This window comes from Epinephelus lanceolatus, chromosome 23 (genome assembly GCF_041903045.1).
Source record: "Epinephelus lanceolatus isolate andai-2023 chromosome 23, ASM4190304v1, whole genome shotgun sequence".
NCBI classification, from domain to species: domain Eukaryota; kingdom Metazoa; phylum Chordata; class Actinopteri; order Perciformes; family Serranidae; genus Epinephelus; species Epinephelus lanceolatus.
This window is the reverse complement of record NC_135756.1, coordinates 31,231,313-31,249,569: the sequence shown is the minus strand read 5'-3', so window position 1 is coordinate 31,249,569 and position 18,257 is coordinate 31,231,313. Positions and strand designations below refer to the sequence as shown.

General features: G+C 41.2%; 1 protein-coding gene across 2 annotated transcripts; it reads left to right on the top strand.

Moving 5' to 3' along the window:
• Positions 1 to 451: 451 nt before the first annotated feature.
• On the top strand, positions 452 to 17,855 carry strap (serine/threonine kinase receptor associated protein). 2 transcript variants are annotated; one of them, XM_078165436.1, is made up of 9 exons: positions 452 to 931; positions 6,174 to 6,309; positions 7,429 to 7,510; positions 7,621 to 7,693; positions 7,951 to 8,050; positions 9,609 to 9,746; positions 12,265 to 12,401; positions 12,741 to 12,876; positions 17,095 to 17,855. In XM_078165436.1, the coding sequence occupies exons 1-9, from the start codon at positions 820 to 822 to the stop codon at positions 17,117 to 17,119; spliced, it is 939 nt and encodes a 312-aa protein (XP_078021562.1). In that variant the 5' UTR covers positions 452 to 819; the 3' UTR covers positions 17,120 to 17,855. The 2 variants fall into 2 exon arrangements, with proteins under 2 accessions (XP_078021562.1, XP_078021561.1); XM_078165435.1 differs by having other exon boundaries at positions 12,741 to 12,890.
• The last annotated feature ends 402 nt before the right edge of the window (positions 17,856 to 18,257 follow it).

Below are 18,257 nucleotides of genomic sequence, written 5' to 3'. Positions count from 1 at the left end.
TGCATTATATAACAAAATAACGACATCAGACAAAATATAGGCAATAAAAATATATGAGCTAGTTGCGATTCATACCAAAACAACAGCCAAAGGCATAACTGTCTCTGGCCTGTTTGACTTATTTGACTGATAAAGTCAGTAATTTAAAGTTATAAAATAGTAACAGCATTTTGGGGAAAAAAAACAGACTTTGAAAATCTATATTTTGAAATAAAAACAGGTGAAACTGGGGGAAAAGACCCACAAATTGTGGAAAGAAGCTAGCTTAAATAATATTTTATTATGAAGAATGAATAATTTAAAAAAAACGGTGGTATTATTATTATTATTATTGTTTTATCCTATTCAATTATTCATTCATTCATTCATTTATAATTTAACTGTGATTTTTCAGTCGAACAGTAGTCGTTTGACTATGAGACACTTTTATTGTGAAAAATATAACACCGGAAGTGTTATCTTTGTTGTGGCTGACGGAATACCGGCTATATCATCTCGGCGGTAGTTGCGCCGCGTTGCACGTTGCTAGATAGTTGCAATGTTGTAGCTATTAGCACGACAGCTATTCCTTCGCTGGGAGGGAGACCCCACGTTTAGTTCGACCAACCTTCCGACTAATTCTCACTCTTTATAGCCCAACCAGCGGCCAACTGCTGGCCAACGGAAATAAATCATCAAAGTAACGTTACTAGCTAGCTAACTTATTTTGTCAGTCTCTTAGCCCGCTAGCCTACCCCATTAGCTAGCTAGCTAGCTGCCCGCTAGCGTTGAACCGTCTCCTCCCTCAGTGCGAACAGTCTCCTGCCCGGCTGGAGGACCATGGCGATGAGACAGACTCCGCTCACCTGCTCCGGTCACACCCGGCCTGTGGTGGACCTGGCCTTCAGTGGAATCACTCCCTATGGCTACTTCCTCATCAGCGCCTGCAAGGGTGAGACTAACAGACAGCCTTCAGATAAGTTTTATTTAAGGGGTCGGAAAAGGTCCTAACGTTAAATGCCAGACACTGGAAATGGTTCCAAGACATAGTTTAATACAACATGATGGCAACTTCACTCTCCATCATGGGGCATACAGTCAGAAATCAATCACTGTCACACGTCACGCCTTTGTAGGGCTGAGTGACGTGGAGAAACTCAAATGTCACGATTTATTGTAATGAAGCTTTTAAAATCATGAAAAGACAATTTTTATGATATTACGATATCCAGAATCTAAAACATTTTTTAGTATCTATTAGGGTGTTAATGGTATGAGATTTTCAGGTACAATAACTGTCTCGGAAACCATCGCCATGGCAACGTATCACGGTATTACAAAATTATTATTATCAGTCCAAATCACTCAAAGGAATGAAGATGATAGGGTTATTTTTGGTTGGATAACGATTTTTTATTATAATTGAAACCATTTTCTAATTAAGTGCTAAGAAGTCTCCCATTTGAAAATAAGTTAAATAAAGGTGAGATTCTCCGTCTAGTTGCCTTACATTCAATATCATAGATGTACACAGTATGTTAAATGTCAACTTTCATATCTTGGTATACCTTGAAACCGGTATATTGCTGCAACTGCACTAGTCTCACATGTTACCGATATAATACCGATGTATTGCCCAGCTGTAATGGAGGAAATCAAGTACCACTATATTTTTGACTAAATGTCTTGATATTGATATTGCAGCGATATTGTAGGGTTGACTGTTGGTGCTTTCACAAAATATTTACACAATGAGATTTTCACAAATAACCACCAGTAATGTGGAGTCAATGACCAAATGAGTAAAGACTAATACTGGAGCAGCTAGAGCAGTCTGGTAAGTAAAGTAAATTACATCTCTTTATTGTAATGCAGCCTTTAACACCGGGAAAAGAAAACACTTTTATTAGTAAAAGTACCCCCATACTTTTTTGATATCCAAGATTTTATCTAGTAGCTTATCAGGGTATGGACATAATATTGATGTACTGCCCAGACTAGTGATGGGCAAATGAAGCTTTTGTGAAGCACTGAACCACTTGAGCCAATTGTTTCGAAAAAGGGTTCATTACTCGAAGCTTCAGTTACAGTGACCTCTCCTGGCGAAGTGCAAGGCTGCAGTCAAATTAGGCAGGCTAGTTGGTGGACAGGAGGCGTTTAATTACACACACACACACACACACACACACACACACACCCCTCAATGAGCAGTGTTGGGGAAACTACTTTACTTGGGTTCTGAAGCATCTTTGCTTTGATCACCCTTGGATTTAAATGTCTGCTTTGAAAATTGATGCGCACACACACCAGACTGAATATGTTCCATTTACAAATAAAGACTGATGAATGTGTGTATTGTGTTATTGAGGAGAGAGTGCTGGGAAAATATGGCAGAGGTTGGGTGTGCTTTTGTAACTATGGCAGGGGGTGAAAATGTGCTTGTGTAACTATGGCAGGGGGTGATTATGTGTGATAGGGAACACTCAAAGATTTTTATTGTTATTATTATTACATTATTATTTATTTATTTTTTCCACAGTATTTGGATTGAGCCGGTTTCTTTTTTTGCTCACAACTTCTCCACATTTGGAGAATACTCACTCACAAGGAACAGATGATGCTGGTGTGCATAAAAATTGTTTTGCGAGCTGAAACAGATGAGGGTACACATTTTGATGGTTCATCCAGTAAGCCAGTGGGTCTTCTGATCTTTCCAGTGGTGGATCGGTCATGTACCGCTGCACCTCCACTGTAGCATCTGCTGTAGCATTCCTTCCCCTCCTTGCTTCAGAAGCATCTCTGTCCAGCATTTCCCAAAGGTTAATATCTGAAGAACAAACATGACAGTATTCATCAGTACTTATTTTGCCCTGCATTAAATCTCTTCATATTTATAACATTACCTGTGGATGATGGATTTCCAACATTTGCTAGTGCTGGTTGAGCTGATGTGGAGGGCTGTTGTTCTGTTTGTGTGTCAGGTGGTGTGTGTCTTATTATTTGTGAGCATTCTGCTGTCAGTCATCTCACTGCTGCCTGTGCCTGTACTTGGTTGTAGAAACCAAAGGTCTTGAATCTTGGATCCAGCAGTGTTGACATGGTCAGTACAGTTTGGGTCTCCGTCGTGTCGAACTTGCTTTGCATCAATGACGCCATGTTCTCTCCCAGTGTTTTAGCGGTGTTGTGGCTTATTTTTCCCATTGTGTCATACAAATACAACATCAACATTTTTATCATTGGGATGACCTTTGACCCTGACACTCTCTTCTCTTCTGACAGTTCTACTGTTGCCTGGTAAAAGGGGGCAAGCAATTGCAGGCATGCAGTAGCTGTTTCATAGTCCTCAGAGGACAGAGGTCTCACGTCTGTTCTCAGCGTCTCAAGAGCTGCCCCCACTGACTGTCTCTCTTCAAAAAGGCGTTGCAGCATGAGGAAGGTGCTGTTCCAGCGTGTGTCCACCTCCTGAATCAGCTTCTTCACTGGACGATTCATCTGCTCCTGCACTTCTCTGAGCTTCTCTTTTGCTGTTGTGCTGGTTTTTAAGAAACTCACCACTTTTCGTGCCCTTGTGCGTAGGTCTTCTAGGCCAGGAGTTGCATGAAGTGACTTCTTCACCACTAAATTTAGTGCATGCGCAAAGCAAATTGCATGTCTCAGATTTAGAATTCTGACAGAGGCAACCATATTAGCTCCTGCATCGGTCACAATTGAGGTCACTTTGCCTTCAATGCCCCATTCCTCCATGAGAGACCTCATTGCAGCAGTGATGTTAGCAGCTGTGTGAGCTTCAGGGAAAGGTAGCACTCCCAAAAGCACTGTGGCCAGCTTCAGAGTCATCCACATAATGGCTGGTCACTGCTAGATATGCATCCATATTAATGGAGGTCCACATATCAGCAGTCAGGCTCACAGCCTCTACCTTTTGCATGACAGCCTTGGCCTTGGTCTTTTCCTCCTCATATCTCTGGACCACCATGTTCTTTAGAGCCCGACTGGATGGAAGAGTGTATGTGGGATCAAGCAATGCCACAAACTCCTTGAAGCCACAGTCATCCACAATGGAAAAAGGCTGCGAATCTTTCACCACCATATTGACAAGAGCCTCATCTAGCTCTCGCTTCCGGTCCACTAAGACAAATAAATAAAGACATAAAGAAATAAAAAGAAAATGAATAAAAGAAAATAAGGATTTATGTGAAATTGCATTTAAATGAAGCAGGCCTATGAGTCATGGAATACAGTCATATCATATTGTGTTAGTGTGTCTAATTAATAATAATATAATATAGCCTACCTTGAGTTGTGTTCCCCTGGTTAGTAGCTCCATGCTTGGCAGTGAAGTGCCTAATCATGGAGGAAGTATTCCCATGATACTTCAGTTCAGTTGAACACACCAAGCACCGGACCTGTAGAGAAAGCCATTTGTAAATAAAAATGCAATTTGAGTCTATAAAGCTATAGCCTAATGGCTACACTAATCATATACATCATTTTACTGTGATGCTAAGTTACTTAATATAGACTTTAGATACAGCATACAGTAGCTATAGTAGTACCGTACTGACAGCTACTGTTGTAAATTATAACTTTACTTTTCCTACGTTACATATTAAACATAAAGCACACCTACCTTATCAGGAGCGATCAGATTGAAGTGTTCCCACATGTCAGAACGACCTCTCTTCCTGGCTGGCTCCATAATGATCCAATACAAACAAACGCAATACCAACAACTCAACAGCAATAACACACCAACTACGACAACCAACAAATTGTGCATTGTTTCGAGCAGTTTTAACAGTGTTGTGGCGCTCAAATTCAAAACTGTCACAACCTGTCAGCGGTCAGAATCGAGACAAGGCGGTGCCAGTGAATCACCTGATTGGACTGCAAACCAGTCAGGTGATTTATTCAGGCAACGAAGCAGTTGCTGCTTCGGACGTCATATGTCACGTGATTTTTTTCCGCACCAAAGCAAGTTTTGAAGCAGTGGTTTGTAGTCCAGGGTTTGAAGCACGTATCGAAGCTTCAGTGTCGCACTGCCATCACTAGCCCAGACCCAGTGTTAACCTATATGAGAGAGTGAATGTGGTTTGATTAACCAGAATGACCAGTCATTCAGGAGACATATGACCCACAATGAATGACCACCCCACCCAAAGACACAGGTATCTTTTTCAAAAATATACATATCATTACAATTCTCCGATCTTCGGAAAGTTAACAAATAAGGTCATCCACTATTTTTCCCGAAATCTTAATCTGCAAAAAACATGGAAACTTTCAACAATTTTATAGGCACTTCTTTACATCTAGAGTTTTCCTGTTGTGCCCACTATCAGTTGACTTAAGTTTTCCCATTTGTTTACCGTCACATGACTGAAAAGACGAACATCTTAATGAAATAATATAATCAGAAAGCCCAAGTTAGAAAAAAAACGTGTAATCCAAAGTCATTTGAAGCTGTGGGATCTTTGCTTTGTATTTTGACGCCACTGGTCAGGGGCTGATGATGCCATATTTTGGAATTCATCTGCTATCAGTCTGACATGATGTGAATTCCTTGTTTTCTAGGGTAAGCTCGACCTGCCTTACTCCGCCTCTGATTAGCTTACCCTGATTTTCTACCAAAACCTAACCAGTCTCACTCCTCATGCCTAAGCCGAACCAACCTCGACAAATCATTTCTGGAAAAAGACATTGTTATTGAGGGTTTCAAATGTTTTTTGTTGTTTTTGTTGGCACTTTGAGCACCACAAGCTGAGTGCCTTCTAGTTCCATTATACTGGAGAGAGAGCAGACATCTCTATGGCTGATAACTCAAACCCTCAACAACTCACACCAAAACAGTCTAGACTCATAAATAGCACTACAGGGTAGAGGAAAAATATGTATTTGGTTTTGGGGTGAACTGTCCCTGTTGCTGACCCACCAACTATATCTTAACAGGTTTGTTCCGCTCTTACTTAACCCCCTAATTAAAAATTTGTTCTCAGAAGTGTTTGGCTTCCTTGAAGTCACCATTACAGTGCTAAATCACATGTTACAGTATCAAAGTGAGCCAGTCTGTGGCTTGTTAACAGACACCTGTTGACTGCAGTAACTACAAGGTTTGTCATAGCTGTCATGTGCTGGAACATCATCTTAAGATGCACAGTTAATCTTTGTATCCCCCCCTTCTTTCCTTTTGTCAGATGGCAAGCCCATGTTGCGCCAGGGAGACACAGGGGACTGGATAGGAACGTTTCTGGGTCACAAAGGCGCTGTCTGGGGAGCCACTCTGAACACAGACGCCACCAAGGCAGCCACCGCCGCAGCTGACTTCACAGCGTGAGTAGGGAGTCCTGTTCAGTATGGGGCCTACAGACACCTGCGTAGCTGTGTGTCAGGGAACAAGATGTCTAAAATAATCTTGTCATCTCTGAAACATCTCTCTCTTACTGTTTATCCATTCATGTAATGAGAGATTTTTTGAACTGTAAGGATAAGAGTTACTCTAAAGCCTTGGTTTAAATGTGAAGTGGTCAACAATCTGTCTACCCAAACCCCTCCAGAAACTGTAGTTTGAAGGATATTTGATGATGCTGTGGTCCTTCTAGTCATGCAGATTATACACAAGTGTATTTGATCAATTAATATTAATTTTAATTTAATTGTATATACTTTATTAATCCCCAAGGGGAAATTCAATTTTACACTCTGTTGTCAATTACACACAGGTCTGAACACACACATGCACAAATTGGACCTATACATGCACTAAGTGGAGAGATGTCAGAGTGGACTGCCCATGACAGGCGCTCAGAGCAGTTGGGGGGTTCGATGCCTTGCTCAGGGGCATCTCAGCAGTGCCCAGGAGGTGAACTGGCACCTCTCCAGCTACCAGTCCACGCTCCACATTTTATGGTCCGGACGGGGACTTGAACAGGCGACCCTCTGGTTCCCAACCCAAGTCCCTATGGACTGAGCTACTGCCGCCCCAATAATACTGCAGATTGCAGCAAAGCAATAAATCTGAGTTTTACAAAAGGAAGCATGTGTCCTGAGTCTCCAGGGGGCCGTATCACAGAGCTAGATTAGTGGGTTAGCCAACTCTTCTTGGGTTTGACTTTTTAGCATCACAGTTGGTTCACTGTTAATTAGAGTGTATCACCATGGTAACCTGTGCTGTACAGATGCTCTGGAGGAGAATAACTTAAGAGCATCAAAACACTTAAACAGCCCTTGTAGTGACAAATCAGCTCCTTGGGAAAGTGGAGTGATCTTTTCTGTAAAATCCTGACATGGATAACCCGATACCCTCCTATCTCTGTTTTATTTATCGGTATCTTCTTTAGTTGTGTTTTTAAATCACTGAACCAGCCCTGCTTTCAAAACCATTATCTGCAATATTAATACTGAAGCTCCATGAACTGTTATCAATGAAAAGATGTCCTCTGTGCTTTTCAGAAAGGTGTGGGATGCAGTGAGTGGAGACGAAGTCCTCACACTGGCACACAAACACATCGTCAAGACTGTCACCTTTACTCAGGTCAGTGTAACATCACACAAGATAATATGTTAATCAATCTGATAATTTTTGAACATATCCTGTATGATTGTGGTGTATCACTTCTTATTATGCTCTGCCTCTCCTCTCAGGACAGCAACTACCTGCTGACTGGAGGAAATGACAAGCTGCTGCGCATCTATGATCTCAGCAACCCTGAAGCAGGTAAGCACACATGCCTCACTTTTGGAGGTCTTCATCATTTGCTGTTAATTTTGCTCTGGTTGGTGCAACACTGCTCTGTAATATTTTCTGACAGTTATCACACTGAGAATATCTCGTACCTCTGTCCTCGAACCCTGCCCCCTACAGGAGCCAGATCTCATTTAAAAGATGCAAAGTTATGCCAGTCGAACCCTGACATTTGTGTTTAATTTTCTATCTTCTAAAGTTGCTGATGATTGCCTTTCTGTGTCCTCTAGCCCCTCAGGAGATTGCAGGTCACACCTCAGCCATAAAAAAAGCCTTGTGGTGTAACAACGACAAGCTGATCCTCTCTGCTGCCGATGACAAAACCATACGGTCAGTGAAGTAGCTTCTCATATGGGCTGAATGATTCATCAAATTCAAACCTTTGTATGCTGATGTAAAAGAAATGTTCAGACTGCAAAAGCTGGGATTTTTTTTACATGGTGTCTGAAGGTCCTTAAAATGTCTTAAATTGAGGTTTATTATTATTAGGCCTTAAACATCATTAAATAGTGAATGTCTGAGGTCTTAATTGCCACAAACATTTTACCTAATTTCATTTATACATTGTTCAATTTTTTTTGTCAAAATAAGTCGAGCTCTTCTGCATGAAAGTTGGCATTTCTGAAGTTCCAAATCTTTAAAGCTATGGCTGAGTCTAATACTGTCTGTTTACTTTATACTTTATACCTGTTGGCAAAATTAGATCAAACTAACTCACTCTAATAACCATATTCCTGCATAAAACCTACCTCTGCATGGTACTTCATACATACCATGTACTTAACATATCAGTCTTAATTTTGGTAAAAAAAAATATCTTGAAAAGGTCTTCAAAAGCATTAGATTTAAGTTTCTGATACCTGTAGACACCTTGTTTTAATGCTACATAATCTACCAGACCCTTGCAAAATGCCACGCACAAACTTGGATGCCCATAGTACTGCTGTGTGAAAATGACAAGTGGCTGCATTTAAGTACAACCCATAGTAACATATTACGGTGTTGTTAGAGTGGCGTAATATGTGTGTAGTGATTGTGTGACCGAGCATGAAAGTGGATGCGCTCAGAGTAGACAGGTGTTGGTGATCTGAGCAGAGAGCAAATTGGCTATAAAGTTGTCAAGTGTTATTAAATGTACAGTGCAGGTTTCTGTTTGTCCATAAATTAATGCTGCAGCTCCTCAAGACTAAGGAAAGTTTCTGTGTCTTGTCTCCCAATTAATGGTAGGTTAATTAGAGTGGGTTAACCCTGAAGTGAGCATCAACATCTTGACCAGGGTCTAGAAGCTGGAGCAGGAGCGGTTTACAATGACGTTTTGAGTTATCTAATTATATAATAGTGGTAGAGCTATAGACAGTGTACACTTCAGTTTGTGCAATCTGTTTTAGTACTGTTACTGAAGGTAGATGAATAAGATTCATATATATTTTCCAATAACAGGCAGCACAGTGGTGCAGTGGTTAGCGTTGTCGCCTCAGAGCATTAGGGTTCCTGGTTCTAAGCCCAGGGTGGGGTGTTCAAACCCAGGGTTGGGGAGCCCCTCGTGTGGTGTGTGCCACGGCCTCCTCCCACAGTCCAAAGACACTCAGGTTAATTGGTGACTCGCCATAGGTGTTGTCTGTCTCTGTGTGTTAGCCCCATGATAGTCTGGTGACCTGTCCAGGGTGTACCCCACTTCTCACCCAGTGTCAGCTGGTATAGGCTCCAACCTTTGTTTGAGCGTCAGTGCCCACATCTTCAAACCTCAACTCATCATCATGACAGTGTCTATACTCTGCTGCCACAGAGACAGTCATCTGTCTGACAAGTCACTTCTCTGCCAGCAAACTTACCACAGACCTTTTTAATGTTAAAGCCTATATTTTTGTGTGTGTCTGTGTGTGTCCAGGCTGTGGGACAGGAGCTCCATGGAGGAGGTGAAGACGCTGTCATTCGACACATCAGTGAGCAGCATGGAGTACGTGGCTGATGGAGAGATTCTTGTGATCACATATGGAAAGACAATTGCTTTTTACAACGCTCTAAGGTACGCTTTACTCTCACCATACACATCTCAGAGACAAACAACATGTCCACACTGATGGGAATAGAATTAAATTTGACATGTCAAATGGGATTCTGTGCATAATATATTTTTGTGATTTATAAGAACATTCACAAGAACTTTTCAGTCAGCAAACAACTATTACAGCCAGGTAATGTGAGTTTAGCCAAGTGTGGCTGAATGAACAGAACGCAGATTTTACATGGGTAGTGTCTGGGCTACTGAAAGTGACCACAGTTGTTCTTAATGACCAGCTATGTTTAAATAAACATTACCACTACATGGAAATACGGCTTGGGAGAATAAATGATTCGTATAAGGATCGCCATTCTTCCAGAATATTTACTGGAAAAAATATGCTCAGCTGAACCGTGTGAGCACCTGGACAGTTCAGTGCACATACACCTGAGTTATTTTGTAGTTCATCTTAAGAGAAAGCAAGTGTTGGAGACATTTTGGATGTAAGAATGTAATAATTTGCTTTGCAAGACGGGTTGAAGTATCAAGTGAATACCAGCCAACCACCACACAAGCCCTGCTCTCATACAGTGTTTTGGATAATGATGGGTTTCAATCATACTCACGCTGTAACAGAGAGGCTGCTCTCCACTGCTGGAGACAGAATGTTTATCAACACAGCAGAGTGCCCAACTTTTCTTTTTCTTTTTTTTACCCCCTTATTCCAGAACACAAAGACCACATAGACCCCTTTCCCTGCTAACACTCACTAACATTGTAATCAATCAATCAATCAATCAATCAATTTTATTTATAAGTCCAATATTACAAATCACAGATTGCCTCACAGGGCTTTACAGCATACGACATCCCTCTGTCCTTAGGACCCTCGCAGCGAATAAGGGAAAAATTCCCCAAAAAAACCTTTAACGGGGAAAAAAACGGTAGAAACCTCAGGAAGAGCAACTGAGGAGGGATCCCTCTTCCAGGACGGACAGACGTGCAATAGATGTCGTACAGAACAGATCAGCATAATAAATTAACAGTAATCTGTATGACACAATGAGACAGAAAGAGAGACAGAGAGAGAGACAGGACAGACAGTAACGGTAATAGCTTACAACAACATTAATGAAAGCAATAATGTTGAAAGTAAATATTAATATCTGATAGTATACATATATGACAATAATCATATGTGTATAATAACAGTAGAAGTATGAAGTAATGATAACAGAAGCAGCAGGAGGCATCTGGCAGGACCACAGCAACAGCACAACCACACACGTCACACCATCCAGGCATCGCTGTGATATGAGTTAATCTGAGAGACAGTGGAGCACAAAGGCTCCGGAGAAGAAGCCGAGTTAGTGACATGCAGTAACAGGACATGAAGGAAAGAGAGAGAGAAGGTGCCCAGTGTATTATAGGGGGTCCTCCGGCAGACTAGGCCTAAGTCAGCCTAACTAGGGGCTGGTACAAGGCAAGCCTGAGCCAGCCCTAACTATAAGCTTTATCAAAGAGGAAAGTCTTAAGTCTAGTCTTAAATGTGGAGACGGTGTCTGCCTCCCGGACCGTAACAGGAAGATGATTCCACAGGTAAGAAGTGAGACTTTAGGGACCACGAGTAACCCTGCATTCTCCGAGTGCAGAGTTCTGGTGGGATAATATGTTCTCTAAGATATGACGGAGCTTGACCATTTAGAGCTTTATAAGTTAACAGTAGGATTTTAAATTCAATTCTGGATTTTACAGGGAGCCAGTGCAGAGAAGCTAAAACAGGAGAAATATGATCTCGTTTCTTAGTTCCTGTTAGTACACATGCTGCTGCATTCTGAATTAGCTGAAGAGTTTTTAAGGACTTACTAGAGCTACCTGATAATAGGGAGTTACAGTAATCCAGCCCAGAGGTAACAAAAGCGTGGACCAATTTTTCTGCATCTTTTTGGGTCAGGATAGGCCTAATTTTCGCAATATTATGTTATTTTCCAAGGGGAGAATTTTTACACATACTTCATTAACAAAATGGTGTGAAGTTTCAACAGTAACCCTTCCATTTTCATTCCTTTAAGGATCATTCACATTGATAATAATATAAATTCTGTAATACTATTGAAACAGCAATATTTTCTGAGAAGGTTATCATTCCATCGAAAATCTCATTAGGGACAGTTTTGTAATAGCTAAATTGCTATCCTAAGATAAGGTAGGCTTTGTTTGTCTTTTGTTTGTTTTGTTTTTCAATTCAGATTTTAAAAAAAAAAATGTTTCTTGAAGAACAAAAATCCTAAATGTCATCTGAAACGGAGTAAGATATGATTTCAGACTTGAGAAGTTTCTTTGCATAACTGCCAGTTTTGTTTTATATAACTAACTATTTGACCAATGACATAAGTCAGTGTTGCAGCACACAGTAGGCTGTAATTAAAGCCTAAAATAGATTATTTATACAGTGGAGAATCATTTTCTAATCAAGACATGTAGCTTCTCCACAGTGAGAAGTCAGTATAACATTAGAATGATTTTTTTATATGTATTCCAGCCTGGACCTGATCAAGACCGTAGAAGCCCCAGCTCCCATCAACTCAGCCTCCCTCCACCCAGAGAAGGACTTCTTTGTTGCCGGTGGAGAGGACTTCAAGCTCTACAAGTTTGACTACAGCACCAAGGAAGAGCTGGGTGAGCAGCAGAGATCAGATTTTCTCTGAATTGTTTTAGAGGCGTACTACTCCTGTTAGACTGTAAGCTGAGGTAATGACTCCTGTGTGTAAGGTTGAATGTAGTTTATTGTCATTTATTTAAAAAACAGACTTATTCAGTACATAATTTACCAAAACTTAAAAATCCTACATGTTACATTTTAGACTGATCATGCAAAAACATAAAGTTTGTTTAAGGGATAAAACACAAAATATATAAAACTAAGGAAAACACATACCTAACTATAAAGCAGTTTCCAGAAAGAGTCACGTGTTTACTGCTTCCATCTAATGCTGTGTCTGTCCCTCCTGTCTGCAGAGTCCTATAAGGGTCACTTCGGTCCAGTGCACTGTGTTCGCTTCAGTCCGGACGGTGAGCTGTACGCCAGTGGCTCTGAGGACGGCACGCTGCGACTGTGGCAGACGGCTGTGGGGAAGACCTACGGCCTGTGGAAGTGTGTCCTCCCTGGTAACTCTCCATGTTTGAGCACTTTATACAGTCTGATCTATGACAAGCAGTATGACACTGAGCACAACATCTTTACTTTTTAGCAAACAGCTTCCTCAAATGCTAAATGCTGAAGCCAGGGTGAAAGTGGCAGTAAATGTAGATCCTGTAATTGCCACAAAATGGTGGCTTCAAAAACACAACGGTTGTCCTCTGACATCCTCTTCTCTGGAAATACAAAGCCAGATGTTTCTCACAAGATGTTAGGATCTCAGTCTGTCATGGTGACAAGGAGATACTACAGTTGTACTCAAGAGAATTAGTATTTTTCTTCATGAAGTTGGGAGACTTGACTTAAGCTGAAAACACACCGGCAGTGCCGCGGTGCAGCGCGTCATGTGATGGGTGCGGCCCCCCCCCCCCCAAGCACACACTGGACTTGTCACGCTGCAACTAGATAACAGACAACCACACAAAGTTATTACTGCTTTTACCGAAAGATCTACATGTGTGGGGAGCCACTAATTAAAGTTGATTTCTCACCTGAAGAGCCAATTTCCAGAGCTGTGAGCCACCAGGCAATGTCTTTTTGGCCATTGTCTTTATAATGATGGGATTATGGGTCATTTAGCTGAATGAGACTCAGTGAGTCTCTCCTCATCCATGCTTTGTTACCAACGAGACTGCAAAAGAAAGGCCCAAATTGAACCAGCAAAGATACCCTGACTTGCTACATCCTATTTTTTCATTATTTCCCATAATAGCATTTTATGCCTACTATACACTAGAAGACTTTGAAATTACTTGTAAAAGACTAAAGTCTGACATCCTCTGACATCTAAAGACAATCTGAGTGTTTAGTCACACACTGTAAGATTTTGCAAAGACTGGGGATCTTGCCGGCTCACTATTTGCAAGATTGTGAGACGTTATTTTGACATTATTTCCCATTCTGGTCCTGGTGGAAAATATTAAGCCAAACTCCCTTCAAGAAATATGACATATAAACAGTGCCTTACATTTTTGTCGGAATGTCAAGACTAGTAATAGACTGACTTAGGACAGCTTGTACTGAGTTTTATGACCACCTTTCACAAATTGATCAAGATCACAGGAGTGTGCACCAACTGAGGTAAAACTCGTGATTTTATTCCAACATATATTCCAATATTGTAACATAACATTGTCTGGGACAGTAGCCATTTTTTACACAGAGATCAGGCGATAAGGCTACAATGAAGACCCTTCATTATGCTGGCTTTGCTATTTTATACAAAACTTAACAACGGCAGAATAATTTTGGATGTAAATGAGGCGTAATGTGTAACACAACAGCATTAGCCTCTAGTGTGACCAGGGCAAGAATTTCACGAGGGCCACAAGGGCCTTGGCCCTGTGCCCTTGAAAAAAATATCTGCCCGTGGCCTTGATGCCCCGCCTGCACTGTCCCAGGTGATTTTGCGGTTTTCTCCTCTGCCTCTTTCCTGTCAACACGGCTTTGACACCTGTGTCTATTGAGAAAAAAATAATGCGATGACATTCTGGAGTCATTGGGCAACATCAAATGAGATGATGCGTACATCACCAGTGGGGGGTTTGATTCCAGCCTGGCATGAACCGCTCAGACGGGCTGTAACGACAGTTTGACACCAATCTATCACTGGCCAACCAGGAGACTTCATCAAACGCCCGGGATCGGTACCGAGACCCGGTATTAAACAACCCAAGGCAAGTTTAATCAACACCGTAATAATAGTAAGCGCCGCTATTATCAGCGTTACTTTTTAAAGTCTCGGTTTCATGTATCATCATTCTGCAGCCTCTCTCCTGCTCTCTGCATGTCACCCCTCACAGCGCGCGCACACACACAGACACAAAAACTCAACAGCAGAGAGGCCGCGGTGCAGATGAAGGGAATATAACTTCAAGATTACTCTAGTTAACTACGCTACACTTGTTACTGTGAGTAAGTGCGATAAAACCTCTGCCAGCCAAGCCAATACTTTATCAATACATGTGATCAGCATGTAGAATATTTCAATCTGCTCTGTCCACAGTCTCTCATTCACCGCTATTATGGTTTATGATCGCGGTCGACACAAGCACATCGCGCACGCGGTGCTAACAGCAAAGTGTTAAAGACAAACTAAAATGAAAGCTGTCTGTATGTAGGCTAACACTTTATCTGAACATGTACCTGAGGCAGCCGACCTGCAGACAGTGAGTGTTCTCAGTAGAGGAGGGACAGAGAGCAGGATGAATGACTGATACTGATGTTTGTCTTCATGCTGAGATAACGTGACTTTCGTCACTCAGTATTGTGATGTCAGGAGGAATATTTATATTCCAGTCAGATATTATTGGGTTTTGAATAGTGACTTTGTTGTTGTAAACATGACTGTTGCTGCCATGGACTGTATAAAACTATATCCTGTGTAACTGACCTATAAGGAAAGCATCAGGAGGTGAGGTGTGTGCATGTGTGTGTGTGGAGGAGAGGAGAGATGGAGATGCTGGTAGAGAGATAGTGTGTGTTGTTAGATACTGTTAATGCCACTTATTATGCTTCTGTGCATTGATAGCTCTCTTTTAGTCTGTTTCTGCATCATGTTGAGGAGGGCCATGCCTGTGTGTATATATATGTATGCAAAAAAAGTGGATCAGTTGCTCGCTGCTAAAAATGTGACACATCGACATGATCTGGTTTTGAAATGTGGCCCAGTTGAAATAGTAGCCTAATTGAATAGCCCTGCTGTAGTTTGTTTGTTTGTTAGCTATCTAACAACACATCAAAAATAATTGTAAGTCAGTCTTGTTCAGTGAATTAATTAGTTTATCATGTACACTCAAAAAATATTTAGGCCTAATATTTAATATTGTTCGCTTATAAATACATGAATCTGGTTGTTCTATATTTAAAACACATTGGGTTTATTAGTGCTATTAAATAAATCACATTATTACTTATTATACTCATTATTATTACTTGAGCTTGTTTTATTTATTCATTTCACAGATAGTCATACATCCTTAGTCCTTAAATTCATTGTTTTATTTCATGGCCTTGCTGCCCTGGCTTTGGCCTTTGTGCCCTCAAAAAATTGACAACACGAAAGGCCAAGTGGCCTTGCCCCTAAAATGACGAAATTCCAGGCCTGAGTGTGACATATAACAGTGACGTCGGGCAGCGCTTTCTAAACAATAGCAAAAGCAGTCATTTACCGTCGCTGTTGCATGGCTGCTGATCTTGTTCTTTGCTCAGAAGGTAAGGAGCTCCTGGACCTCATTGACTCCCCAATTTGCAGACATTTTTAGCCGCTGTTCTTCGTCTTTGAGTCAGCTACTAGCTGTTTTTTAAATCTCCAACAGTTGATCACACACAACATGTCATCAAAATGTCCCAACCATTCCAACCATGCTCCCATCCTGCAGGCTGTCCGTATTACACAGATGTTGATTTGGTGCTGTTACTACTTCTGCTGCTGGCTTGAAGGCGACCCAACTTTCCTTCTGTCCATTTTTTGATAGTAGTAGTTTTGTAAAGAAAGGCGAAGCAGAATTATGGAGGGATATTCCTACCTTGAACAGTCTGTGTATAAGGAGGTAGTGAAATTGCTGGGAAAGTCATTTGGTAAGGACGGCATTCGTTGGAATCTCCCAGCTTGCTTAATACCAGAGTCTTTCAATCTCCACGTCTCCAGGCTCTCTGTTATAAATTTGTAGAGTAGAACTCCTCATTATGAATAAACTCATGTAAGCTCAGTGCATTATTTAAAGCCAGTCTTATTCTGTGTGCCCACAAGAGGGCCCACATGATGTAATTTTTTCCAGCTGCTCATGTCTGAAGTCTGTATGCACCTCCATGCTCCTACATCTGCTGACTACATGAGTGGTGGAACATGTACACAGAAACCCATATAGCACTGTATATGCGTCTGCTTAATTGACATCTCTCAAGCTATTTCATTTAACCTTGTTTGTTGCCACATGTTAATGCTTCTGGATTTTCTGGTTCCAAAAAACTGAAGAAATTGTGAGCAGTAAGGCTTTAAAAGGTCGGCTCAGAAACCTCTGCCTAAAACATGTCATGGAAACTGTGATGGAATCCTGCCATCAGCAGCTATTTCAGGCTGCTTTGTGTGTGTGACACTTTCTGTTCTTTCCATCCTTTTCCATCTTGCTTCTTCTTATTCTCCCTCTTTTTCTGTCTTTGATTACTCTTCAGAGGACCTGGGGGCAGAGAACTCTGAGCAGCTGTACACTGCGCCCCCTGAGATCAAAGCCTGAAGAGAAAGCAGCGCTGTTTGGAAATAGGATGAGAAGAGAGAAGGAAACGAGCGGAGGGGTGTTCCAGCGTTCTATCTGGCCCCAGCAAGGAGCAGAGTCCAGAGCATCTCCATCCATCAGGGGACTGATGTGAATATTATGACTGCCCTGTCTGTCACAGACTAACCCAGTGCACACTTACACAGACATGCACATACACACACATTTGCACACACACACACACACTGATGTCATGCAGTCATATGGACAGTATGGGCTGCAGAGTAAAGCAGTAGAGCTGTGAGTATCAGCTCATTGCTGCCTGCTTTCTCTCTGATCAGCCTACATCTGTCTGCTTAAGTTATTTTAACTTCCCCCCTAAAATCACATGATGCTACGATCAGTTTTGGTTTCAAAATTAAGATCATCAATGAGCTGGACCAATGCTTTTGTTTTCAGTTCATCGTTACGGGAATACTATCGCTAGTTGCACAGTTTGTGCTAAAGTTAAGGCGTTTTAATTTCTTCTGCTGTTGTACTGTTTAAGTATAAAAAAGTTTGGTGTCAAAATGAAAGAAAATATTGTTTTGTGACAAGGCGGAAAGGGAAGAAATGTCACTGGTCTTTTTTTCCATTTTGGTTTGTGTCTTCATTTGTGTCCAGTGATGAAATAAACAAACGCATTGCTGTTTTATTTGTAAGTAATGCACAAGGAGCAAACTGTGTTTAGTGTCTTATTCTTTTCTTTGGCTTCATCTGTGCCAAGTGAGGATTAATAAGGTCACAAGGTTATCTTATATTGCAAATAAATGCAAACAAAAGCTTTCATTCACTTACACAATACGCAAAACTAGCCTAAAGGGAAAAACAAAGTTAGAATGATAATGCCATACTGTCTTGTGCTGATAAATTTAATTTTATTTATTATGATCCCAAGTAGCTGTAGCCAAAGGAGCAGCTGTTCATCCTGACACAATACTGCATACTCACAAAAAAAATCCCATCACCATAACATACAACATACAATACAACGACACACAGGACCTAGCTCTAGTTAGTGAAACAGAAAACAAATGTCTTCTACAGAGATTTAAAGATATCTCATTATTTAGTTGTATTTAT